This window comes from Pogona vitticeps, chromosome 5 (genome assembly GCF_051106095.1).
Source record: "Pogona vitticeps strain Pit_001003342236 chromosome 5, PviZW2.1, whole genome shotgun sequence".
Classification (NCBI taxonomy): Eukaryota; Metazoa; Chordata; class Lepidosauria; order Squamata; family Agamidae; genus Pogona; species Pogona vitticeps.
Window position 1 is genome coordinate 137427068 of NC_135787.1, and position 12368 is coordinate 137439435.

General features: G+C 40.1%; 1 protein-coding gene across 9 annotated transcripts in view; it reads left to right on the plus strand.

Moving 5' to 3' along the window:
• Positions 1-12368, plus strand: part of CNTN1 (contactin 1) — a 239772-nt gene that overhangs the window by 201348 nt on the left and 26056 nt on the right. For all 9 annotated transcript variants that reach the window (XM_078376853.1, XM_078376854.1, XM_078376852.1 and 6 more), the window contains 3 exons: positions 4134-4254; positions 4747-4905; positions 9515-9664. In XM_078376853.1, coding sequence (XP_078232979.1) covers positions 4134-4254; positions 4747-4905; positions 9515-9664 — 430 coding nt within the window. The remainder of the gene's footprint in view (positions 1-4133; positions 4255-4746; positions 4906-9514; positions 9665-12368) is intronic.

Genomic DNA, 12368 nt, shown 5'->3' on the forward strand with positions numbered 1-12368 from the left:
TTTTAAAAAAGCTTTTCAAAAGTAAAACAGATAGGGGAAATAACCAAATTTGATTTAAATCATATACAACTAATATAAAGCCAGTGTTCCCAGATTCTCTTTTTATCCATACTAAGCTTGTAGTTGTTGTTATACGCTGTCAAGTAAGAACCGATAGTTATAGCATCCCTAACAGGGCTTGCAAGGTAAGTGAGATGTTTAAAGAGTGGTTTTACCCATCCCACTCCTTCCACTGAGTTGTTGTGGGTGTGTGGGGATTTGAATCCAGGCCTCCTGAGTCCTAGTTTTGGCACCATCCCCGCAGAACATGTATGCCAGTTCCTACTCATGCTCCCAGAAGTGTGAGGAGTGTAGACTGCACCCTAAGTCCAGTTATAATAACAATAATTGTAGAACTTCAGAGCTGGAATAGACTCAATGGATCATCGAGTCCAGCCCCTGTCAAGGAGGCACAGTGGGGCACCATAGCCAGCTGTTCAAACCACTGAACCATCCAGCATTCCTTGCTAGTCCCAACAACAGTAGATCCATTGAATCAATTGCTGTAGGGTATGTCAAAATACTGTACTTTGGTTTGGTGTTAACAATTGGATTTAGATCACTTTTATTTATATACTGTAAAACACTTCTACTTTACTTTTTTAAAGTTACAAAGCATTCAGTGTAACGTAAAACAAATAAAACCTATTAATAAGGAAAATCAAATACATGAAAAATCCATAGAAGCAAGCAGCAATAAAACAGGAGCAAGAACTCATCTAATACGTATTTGGGGCTGGCTTAGCACCTAACACTGCAGTGGGGAACCTGACTCTCTCCAATAGTTTTGGGATTCTCTCTATCTTATAATAACTATGGTTGTTACAAGATAGGACTGCTGAACCTACAGCTGGGAATGCAGTTGGAATTCCCAGATGGGAATGCATCTGGAAGGACACCATTTCCACTGCCCTTCTCTAAAAGGTAACAAAACTCACAAAATGAATATTTGTGTAAAACGGTGGTTCCCAATCTCAGGTCCCCAAGTAGCAGTCCTCTTGGGCTGCTATGGTAAAGGCTTCTGGGAACTGCAGTCGAAAAAAACCTGGGGACCCAAGGTTGGGAATCACTGGTGTAGAGTGTTTTATGGCTACCTAAAAGGAAGCCCTAAAATGGTTTAATCTTGGGGCCTTCAGAAGAAGTGCAATTTTAAATCAAATGTGTGGTGGCTGTTGATGATTAAGATTAGATACAAGATTCTGCTGGCAGAACCCCCTTCTTTAACCGTTTTCAGGGTAATCTACAGCCAGAAGTGATGTGTGAGTAAGAAGAAAGAGAAAAAGAGGTAGAAAAGGGATGGAGCAATGAATTTATTTATTGTAAATATTCTTACCCCCATCTTTCTCCTTAAAAAGAACACAAGGTGGCTTACAGCAGTAAAAGGCAATATTTAAAAGCTAAGAAACAGTAAGCATGCAAATGTTACCAAAAAAAATCAAACAAATGCCACACTAAAACAGTAAACAAAATCAACATGAAAAACACATTCAAAGAACAAGCACAACAAACCATTTAAAAATCTCTAATAGTGCAGTTACTTGTGTATGTGTGGAGTAAACTTTATATAAATTGAGTGTAGCATGTGTGAAATCGATTTTTTAAAAGGTGACCACGTGATGCATATGGAAGTGTGGATCTTTTTTATTTTTTATTTTTCCTGAGAAGTGTCTTTTTGGTTGGAAAATAAGGTACTTTACTTGGCTGCACGAGGGTTGTTTATTCTAAATTTCTTGTGAAATCAATTTATTTTGAATCGTTTTGGTATATATGAACGCATCTGTCAGTGTAAATTGTGTTTATGAGGTTTACCAATTACTGGTGTGCCTCTTGCCAGCCCCAGCTGATGATTCCATGCTCCTTCTCCTTCTACAACCCTCCCGCCTTCTCTCTCTCTCTCTCCCTCTCCCTGCCTCCCTCCCTCCCTCTCTCTCTCTCTCTCTCTCTCTCTCTCTCTCTCTCTCTCTCTGTGTGTGTGTGTGTGTGTGTGTGAGAGAGAGAGAGAGAGAGAGAGAGAGACTCTCCTTTACAAGCCTAATATGCCTTTGATCAGTTTCAACCTCAGCTGGTAATTCCATTTCTCTCTGTCCTTCTCCACCCCTTCTCTCTCTCTCTCTGTGTGTGTCTGTTGGTCTGTCTGTCTCTGTGCCCGTGTGTCGGGCTGCAGGGAAACCTGTTTTATTTTTTATTTTTCTATCTGCCATACTGAACTAGTGCTAGATTGCAAGAAATAAAAAAAATTAAGAAAAGTATTTAAAATAACACTAAAGCAGCAGTGGCTAGTGCCTGAGAGAGGCAGCAGGTGTGAGGGGAGTGTGGGCACAGGGCAAAGCCTTAAATGCAGTGATACTAAAACCCCGTTGTAGCCCCTTCAACCATTATACAATACAGTTTAAAATGGATTAAAAGTTTTCCCAAGAGGAACCATATGTCAAACCAAAAACCAGGTCACTTTAAACAGACTTCAAAAACCCCAATCCCTCTCATGATTCATTTTCCTAAGACAGTCAGTAAGGGAAAGTCTTCCTGAAGAGGAAGGCCTTTGTCTGCTTGTGGAAGAACAGCAAAAATGGTGCCAGCCTTCAGTGGGAGAGAATTCAATGAAGAGCGTAACAATGAAGATGAGTGGCAGCAGATTCAACCATCCTCTATCCCTGAACCATAGTTACAATGCTACCACAAATTTAAGCCAGGGGTGGAGTATTCCTAAGTAACTTCCAATACTGGGCTGAGAGGAGTTTGATGTTGACACAGCTTCAACTAGGCTGAGCTGTCTGGACCAATTTGTTGTTGTTGTTTAGTCATTTAGTCGTGTCTGACTCTTTGTGACCCCATGGACCAGAGCATGCCAGCCCCTCCTGTCTTTCACTGCCTTCTGGAGTTGGGTCAAATTATGTTGGTAGCTTCAATGACACTGTCCAACCATCATGTCCTCTGTCATCCCCTTCTCCTCTTGCCTTCACACTTTCCTAACATCAGCGTCTTTTCCAGGGAGTTTTCTCTTCTCATGAGATGGCCAAAGTACTGGAGCCTCAGCTTCAGGATCTTTCCTTCCAGTGAGCACTCAGGGTTGATTTCCTTTAGAATGGATAGGTTTGTTTTCCTTGCAGTCCAGGGAACTCTTAAGAGTCTCCTCCAGCACCACAATTCAAAAGCATTAGTTCTTCGGGGGTCAGCTTTCTTTATGGTCCAGCTCTCACTTCCATTCATCACTACAGGAAGAACCATAGCTTTACCTATTCAGACTTTTGTTGGCAAGGTGATGTCTCTGCTTTTTAAGATGCTGTCTAGTGGATTTATATAGATGGATGTTAATTTGAAAATATCTGCAGTGTTTATAGAGCCCAAGAAAGTAAAATCTGTCACTACCTCCGTATCTTCCCCTTCTATTTGCCAGGAGGTGATGGGACCAGTGGCCATAATCTTAGGTTTGTTTTTTTTATATATTGAGCTTCAGACCGTTTTTTGCACTCTCCACTTTCACCCTCATTACAAAGTTCTTTAATTCCTCCTCACTTTCTGCCATCAGAGTGGTATCATCTGCATATCGGAGGTTGTTGATATTTCTTCCAGCAGTTTTAATTCCGGCTTGGATTTCCTCCAGTCCTGCCTTTTGCATGATGTATTCTGCATATATGTTAAATGAGCAGGGGACAATATACAGCCTTGTTGTACTCCTTTCCCAATTTTGAACCAATAAATTGTTCCATATCCAGTTCTAACTGTTGCTTCCTGTCCCACATATAGATTTCTCAGGAGATAGATAAGGTGATCAGGCACTCTCATTTCTTTAAGAACTTGCCATAGTTTGCTGCGGTCTTGACCAATTAGGACTGCAATATAAGCAGGTTCATATAGAAGCAGGTGGCTGTTCAGATATCTCACTCCCAACTTATGTTATTCTTTAAGGCAGTACTTTGAATTGCTGCATTTTGAATTCACCCAGAAACAGATGGACAAAAATATGCTCTATGAATAGAGATTACCATTATGCGTCCTCACCTATTATGAGGCGGCTGAAGTTGCTAGGACACCTCAGTGGAAAATCCAGAGAATTCAAGGAAGCATTACTTATCTTCTTCACCTCTTTTCCATAGATCAAGGACAACGGTGAACTCATTGTGAAAAATGCCCAGCTGAGGCATGCTGGAAGATACACATGTGTTGCTCAGTCCATCGTTGATAATGCGACAGCTTCAGCTGATCTTGTTGTTAGAGGTAAGAATTCTCTTCATATATATTTTGCAAAAATGTTTTAAAAATAACTATTAAAATGGTGGTTGGCAGTGGTGAAACTAGAGTGGTCCTATAGGCCAGATGGGTGGGGTATAAATCAAATAAAAAAATACTTTATCTCCAAATGCTCATTAGAACAGAATTATACCATTATATAATTGTAGCTCTACCCAGGCATTTACTCAGGCAAAGAGGGATGCATTCTAGCTGCCCCCCTTCATCTTTTTCATCACCTCCTGCTTGTGGAGGAACAGTCTGAAGGGGGAATGGGCTCTTCCTCACTGTATCTGCAACACCATATTGGATTCTCAGGCATTTAGAAGCTTCTGAAATTACTCTATGAAGCACCTTGACAAGATATTTCTTACAATGCTTAGACAGAATGCAGTGTTATTGTATACAATGTTTGTTTCTTGATATCTTTGTTTCCACTTCTTGATAAGTTCACATAATTGTCATGCAAATATTTTTCAGGGCCTCCAGGTCCCCCAGGAGGACTGAAAATAGAAGATATTAGAAACACATCTGTTATTCTTACATGGAGCCGCGGAACAGACAATCACAGCCCAATTTCAAATTACACTATCCAGTCAAGAACTTTTCTCTCTGAGTACTGGAAGGACATGAAAACAGGTAGTAGAGGCATTAGAAATATTAGAGTGTATCTGAAGTAATGTGCCTGTGGTAATATTCCATGTTTTTGGACTAAGCCTCCCAGAAATCCTAGCTGGCACAGCTAATGGCGAAGGCTTCTGGGAGTTTTAGTTGAAGAACACGTGGGTTGTGATCCACTTCTGCATAGGTTTATAGAGATTCACTAGAAAATAAGACGTCTGTTCCTAAATGTATGTTGTTAATTTGTCAGACAGTTTTGCTAAAGAGTCAGAATTGCAAGTGCAAGAAGGCCAGCCTACTATGCAGAGTTTTAAAATAATGTGTTGGAATTAAACCTATGAAAATAGAAAGTTTAAACTATTTTATGTTTGAAAAGTAACACAAATGGGAGTTTTACTCATCAAACGTATTAGCTGTGACACCATCTCTGCAGAACATGTACATCAGTTCCTACTGACCCTCCCAAAAGTGAAAAGGTCTATGTTTCCCTTTCACAGCTGAATTCTTTGTGTAGACCAAACTTAGCTCTATAAATGTATTTCAGCTACAATATGCAGAAGCCTTAGTCAGTAAAGCCAAGAATGTGTGGTATTTCTAGAAGCTATAGTTTAAGATCATTAAGTCCAAATGTTTGGAACCATTGCTCTGTGAGGAATTAATACATTATACATCTACAGCATAACACTTTGAGAATCTTTGGGTTCAAATGTAGATCAGAAACTGCCTCAAAGCTTGCCTACCTTATCCTAGATGGCTACTGAGATCATAGTGACCAGTTCCTGTTGCATCTAAGTCTGCCCAACAGCTGCCCAACAGCTGGGGAAAAAACCTGGCTTCAGTCTCCATGGATAATATTTGAAAAATTATGTTATTTGAAGGAAAGCCACAACCCAACATTCTCTGTAATGGATGGAGTTAGGATGATCATTTTATTTATTTATTTAAAATATTTATATGGTGATTGAAGGATCCAAGGCATCTTACAGCATTAAAAGAACAAAGTTAAAAGCTAAATAATAAATTGTTACAATATTTAAAAAGTGCTAACAAATATATTAAAACTTAGTTAGAACAATATTAACAACAAAAGTAAAACACAGAATAAAATGCTCCCTTTAAAAAAATCCCCTTCGTCAACCAGTCATTTAAAGGTATGCCTGCCTGAAGAGAAAGGTTGTCTCCTTGTGGAAGGATGGTAAAGATGGAATCAGCTTGGTCTCCTGTGGGAGAGAGTTCCAGAGTCTGAGAGGACCAACAGAGAAGACCTTTTCCCATGTTCCCACCAAACATGCCTGTCATGGTGGAGGAACTGAGAGAAAGACTCTCCTCATGATCTTAGTAACCGGGAAGGTTCATAAAGGGAGATATGGTCTTTTTGATAGCTTGTAACCAAGCTGGGCTTTATAGATTAAAATAAGCAATTTAAATTTGCCCTGAATTGGATTGGCAACCAGTAAAGCTGCTGTAATGGGAGTTATATATTCCCTGTAACCATTCCCAGCTAACAATCTGGTTACAGCATTTTGGATCCACCAGAGATTTTGAACATTTTCTAAAGGCAGCCCTATGTAGAGTGCATTACGGTAATCCAGCTGAGATGTAATTAAGGCATGTATCACTGTGGCTAGATCAGACCTCTCAAGGAATGGACACAGTTGGTGGACTAGATTTAACTATGTGAATTTATGTGGATGTCCAGCCAGAACCTGGACATCCAGGCTCAAAGACAAATCCAGGAGCACCCCTCAGCTGTACATCTGTGTTTTCAGAGGGAGTGTAACCCAATCCAGCATAGGCTGCATCCCTATTCCTTGATCTGCTTTTTGACTGATGGGCCCACCTGTTTTGTCTGGATTAAGTTTCGGTTTATTTGCCCTCATCCAGTCCATTACTGACATCAGACACCAGTCCCCAGAGAGTGCAGCTTGGGGAGAGTGTCTCGGCCCCGTGGAGTCTCAACTGTGGGGTTCCACAGGGGTCAATCATCTCCCCAATGCTGTTTAACATCTATATGAGGCCGCTGGGAGGGGTCATCAGGGGATGTGGGGCATTGTGTCATCAATATGCTGATGACACCCAGCTCTACATCTCCTTTTCACCAACTGCAGGTGATGCCGTCCTGTCCCTTCAGCACTGCCTGGGGGCCGTACTGCAATGGATGCCAGAGAATGGGCTGAGGTAGAACCCAGACAAGACGGAAGTTCTGAGGATGGGTGGCCCCGTGGCTAGTGACTTGGGTGACTCTCTCACATTTGGGGAGGTGACCCTGGCCGTGAAGAGTGGGGTCCGCAGCTTGGGCATACATTTGGACCCGACGCTCACCATGGAAACGCAGGTGGCGTCGGTAGTCCGCACCACCTTTTTCCACCTTTGGCGGATTGCCCGGCTGAGGCCCTACCTCAATACGGGGGCACTCACTACCTTGGTGCATGTGCTCGTAATCTCAAGATTAGACCACTGTAACATGCTCTATGTGGGGCTACCTTTGAGGCTGATGCGGAAACTTCAGGTGGTGCAGAATGCGGCAGCCAGACTCCTTACTGGAGTGAGAAAGTTTCAACACATTTCTCCAATTCTGGCTGCACTGCATTGGCTGTCCATTCATTTCTGTGTCGACTTCAAAGTCTTAATGCTTACTTATAAGGCCCTAAACGGTTTAGGGACGTCTACTCCCACCAAGGTCTACCCGGATCACCCGTGCAAGTCAGGAGGTGAGACTGAGGAGCCCAACACCAAGAGAGGCCCAGAAAGAGAAGACACAAAACCGGACCTTCTCAGTGGTGGCTCCTCACCTCTGGAACAATCTCTCTCCAGAGATTCACGCGGCCCCTACGCTGGGCATCTTTAAAACCCAATTAAAAACATGGTTTTACATCCAGGCCTTTCCTCCAGTTAATACCTGATTCTTTTCTGGGCTAGGAAGTTCAACTATACTTTCAGCTGTACGTTCAGCAGCCCATTGTTGCCCAATGTACAGTTCAACTTCACTCAAAGCTCATAATTGAGTCATGCTCAAGGAGTCTGGTGGAGTAGCCATTTGGCTCTTTAAAGAGCAGTAATTTCCAGGCTGAAGTTCCTGATGGTTCTTAGACTAAGGGCCTGGTTGCACAGCCCAAAAAACCTGGGATCTGTCCTGTGTTAAAAACGATGCTGAGTTTCACATTCACACAATGAATTCCAAAGTGCATATTTATTTTCCTCTGACTTGGTTTATTTTCTTAGGAAGCAAATTAAAATGAACAGCCACCTGTTTTTAGCATGCTGTTTTCTTAATTGACTTAAACCCAGTTTTGAACGTTACAGCCGGAATGCAGGAAACAACTCAAAAACTATGTGACTTGAGTCAGCTAAAATTAAAGTGCTACATGTTGTGGGTTTTTTGAAAAATGTAGACAGGCTTTCAGGCTCTAAGGTGATGACTGTATTGACAAGTGGAATCAGGTTTTTTTTGTCCATGCAGAGGTGATCTAGCACTATATTAGTGTATCAATGTAGTGATACAGCTCTAAAGTCACTAGTTTATTATTATTTTTTTAAAAAAATAAGCACTGTGGGCTGGGTATTCCCTCTGTCTAAAACATCATATCCAGCTTAGTGCATCACCAGAATACCACCCATAGTCATGCTCCCACATCCTTTTGGAGAACAAAACTAATCACACAAGGAAAAGTCCATTCACATAGTCTCAGCTTGAAAAAAGCAGAAGTCTTAAGTGGCAGAGGCGAAAACTATTCAGTATTATACCATGTTCAAACAGTAATGTTATTTAATTCTTCCAGTTATGCACACATGTGTACTATATTGGAAATTATCATTAGACAGTGCTGTAAATTTCATGATTTTTATAAAAGTGTGTACAAATCTGAATTATGACATGAGATAGTCAAATCTGAGGTTTAGAAACATATTTCCCCTATTGCTAAATATAATATTTTGTACCAACCATAGTTAGACACACACTGTGGCTCCAACGATAAAAAGTGGAAAATATAGGTAGATCACCCTATATCTCAAGAGAACTTACTGAGAGGCCACTCACATTGTTGCTGTTAATTATTGTTGGGTGAATTTTATAGTCTATGTTAACTAGAGAAACAGAGCTCAAACTGGAGTATTCAAGGAGATTGTCAGCTTTTTTCTTATATATATTTTTTCTTATATATATTATATTTTCCGCTTTTTATCGTTGGAGCCGCAGGAAGGAAAGTAGTAATGGTTCAGAGCAAACACAGTGTTCCGAGGCCAACGGCTTTGTTGCATTAGTACACATTCTAATTGTTTCTTGACAAGCAGGATAGAGCACAGTGCTGGTGGTGCACACAGCCATATCATTCTTGCAGGGTTTCTCCTACAAACAGTGTCTTGGAGTATGTGAACCAGAAACTCTTGCTGGTCTGGAAAGTAACAAGCTAGAGTTCTCAGCTCTTACATTCTAATAAACTCTGGATAGAAGACTGATTTATTTAGCTGCTGGTGCAGTTCTACAATGTGTACTAGCACAGTTATGAGTGGATCTTTGTAACCAAAAGGACTGTCAAAAGAAAAATTCACCATAGGACTGAAATACCAACCTTGTATATGTTTTTGTATTATGATCTTTTGTTACGTATTTTCTATTTTCATTCAGATCCTCCAGTAGTTGAAGGAAATGTTGAGTCAGCCAAGGTGATTGATTTAATCCCATGGATGGAATATGAATTTCGGATAATGGCCACTAATATTTTAGGGACAGGAGAACCAAGTATACCATCACAGAAAATCCGAACAGAAGGATCTCGTACGTACATACGAACACCATGCCTAATTTTATTCTCATTTTAAAGTAATAATTTTGAAGTATTGTGGTTTGTTTGTTTCTTTGTTTCACTGGAAACTGTACTGAATCTTATTTACTGTAAAGCATTATGAACAACAGTGGGGTCTCTACTTAAGAACGTCCCTACTTAAGAACAATTCCACTTAAGAACAGCTCCATTTGCTAAATTTTGCTTCTACTTGAGAACAAAAATCCAGATAAGAACAGGAAAAAAAACTTTCCTGCTCTTTTTTTAACCTTAGGTCATCTTAGGTTAAAAAAAAGTTCTCCCCCTAGCGGTAGAGTACGTATTAACCAGCTTTGCATTAGTTCCTATGGGAACTAATGCTTCAATGTACGAATGCACCTCTACATAAAAAAAACAGCCAGAACGGATTAATTGGTTTTCAGTCCATTGCTTCAAAATTAGCTTCGTCAGAAGTGCTTTTAACACTGTTCCCTGACCTAAGGGGGAAAAAAAGAAAAAATCCCCCTCTAGTGGTAGAAGGCAGAATAGCAGCTTCCCATTAGTTTCTATGGACGGAAAAGAGCAGATACGGATTAAATGGTTTTCAATGCATTCCTATGGGAAATGCAGATTCTACATAAGAACTTTTCCACTTGAGAACCACCTTCCAATACGGATTAAGTTCTTAAGTAGAGACCCCACTGAATTTTCCTGTGGATTCAGGTGAGCATTTCCCCCCCTCTGCATTCTGTTTTGCAATTTCTCCTTGAATAACTTGAAACAAAGTTATTCAAGGAGACCCGGTGCTTAAAGAAGACATTTACATTTGAAGCCCAGGACAGTATGATTTTTGCCAGGTAGTGACTACAGAACATATATATATATGAACATATAATGGCTGTAATCCAGTAGTAAGTTACAACTGGACTAGGCCCATTGTATCAGTGGGGATTCCTTCATAAATTCTATTAATTCAATTGCCTTTTCTATTTGCATTTTTGTACTAGATTTTAGTCAATGTGTTTTAGGGAAAAAATTGGTGATCTAAATTACCTCTTTGTCATATAAAAAAGACACATTTCTAAAACTTCAAATTTTCTAAATTATAATTTCGTGTAGATTTGGCTTGCTTTAGAAAATTATGATGTTTTTGAACTTAATAAGTTTTTGTGATTAGATATTCACACCAAGTGCGTTAAAATCCACTTGATAGAAAGTGAAGCAAAAACCATTCTAGCCATGGTCATAGGAGGCTACATTTCAGTGGAATGTTTTAAATATTGTTGTAGTACTTTTCTATTAAATTCTGTGAGTTTTCTGGAAGCACTCAATGTATCTGTTTTAGGTTGGGTTTTTTTTTTCATAGTTTGGCATGCTATGGTATTGCAGAATGATAAAAGTTGAGTCACTGCTCAGTACAAGTTCCAGAATACTTTGGAAATAAAATTACATATTCAGAATAGAAAGTTCTCACCTTCCTGAGAAACTTTGGCTTTGGGTTGTAAGCCTAGCAAAGCACCATGAGTTGTATAAATGTACACACACAGTATTGTCAAAGCCCCACCCCAGTGTAGAATTTCTCAGATCCAGTGCTACCCAGCTCCTCCACCACCCTTCCAGTCCAGTAAGAGGTATGTTTAACATCCCACAGCTGAATGTGGCAGCATCCATTCTGGGTTGTATATAGTTTCATTGTGGGGAGGGAGAGGTATTGCAGTAGATCAGAGGGGTTCACGTTTGGGCCATGCTGTCCTTCCCTTTCCTTGGATAAGCCTGATTGAATAGTGTTAAAGTTCTCGCTGTAAGTTCCTGAGTGCAAGACCTCATCATACAAATTCCATACAGTCCTGGACTTTTGCACACTACTACCTCAACATTCAAAAGCTGCCTGAATGTGTGTGCTACTTAGCTCTGTCTGAGGTTCAGTTCATGTCCAGCACTTTGAAAAGGAGATGTAATTGAGGCAGTGCAGTGCAGTGCATTGAAACCAACATATAATGAATCATTTATTTATTAGCATTCCCAGAATTTCATTGTTAATTAATAATCCAATCCCAGATGACACTGTGGACATTGGATAGATGTCTACTGACCCAGTGAAGCTTTGTGAAATTATGGATGTTACAGTTAGGGAGATGGAGTATTATGATCATAACTAGTCAAAGCCTACTTGTGTGTTGGACTAGATAATGCTGTGTTTACAACTGATCGATGGCCTCTAAAACTGTCTCAAAGGCATGACCTTATCCTCCCTGACACATCTTTTAATTTGTCTAATTGCTTAATGTTAGTGCTCAGTGCACAGTAGTGCATAGTCCTTGGCATTCAACAGGAATTACTTTTTCTACATGAGGAATAAGCACGACTTTTGTTGTTCAAGATAACACATGCTATTTTGACTGTAAGAAGGAGATAACCACATTTCTCCTATAACTCATAAGTCACTGCAGAAATGCCCAGGAAACCCAAGATGTCATTTTCAGCAAATTACGTATTCTTTTTTCCTTTTAGTGCAGAGACTGGATCATTGTCTCGAATGAATGTGTCAAGCATACTGTTGAATCAGGCATTGATTTGAGGCTGAAGCATTAGGCTTGTCAAAAAAGGAAAGAAAACTTTGGTGAAAAAAAATTCCTATAATCCAAAGTAGACGTGTTTCAGGCAACACATAAGATTAATATATCTGATATTTTATTATAATAGGGGGAACAGTAAGAA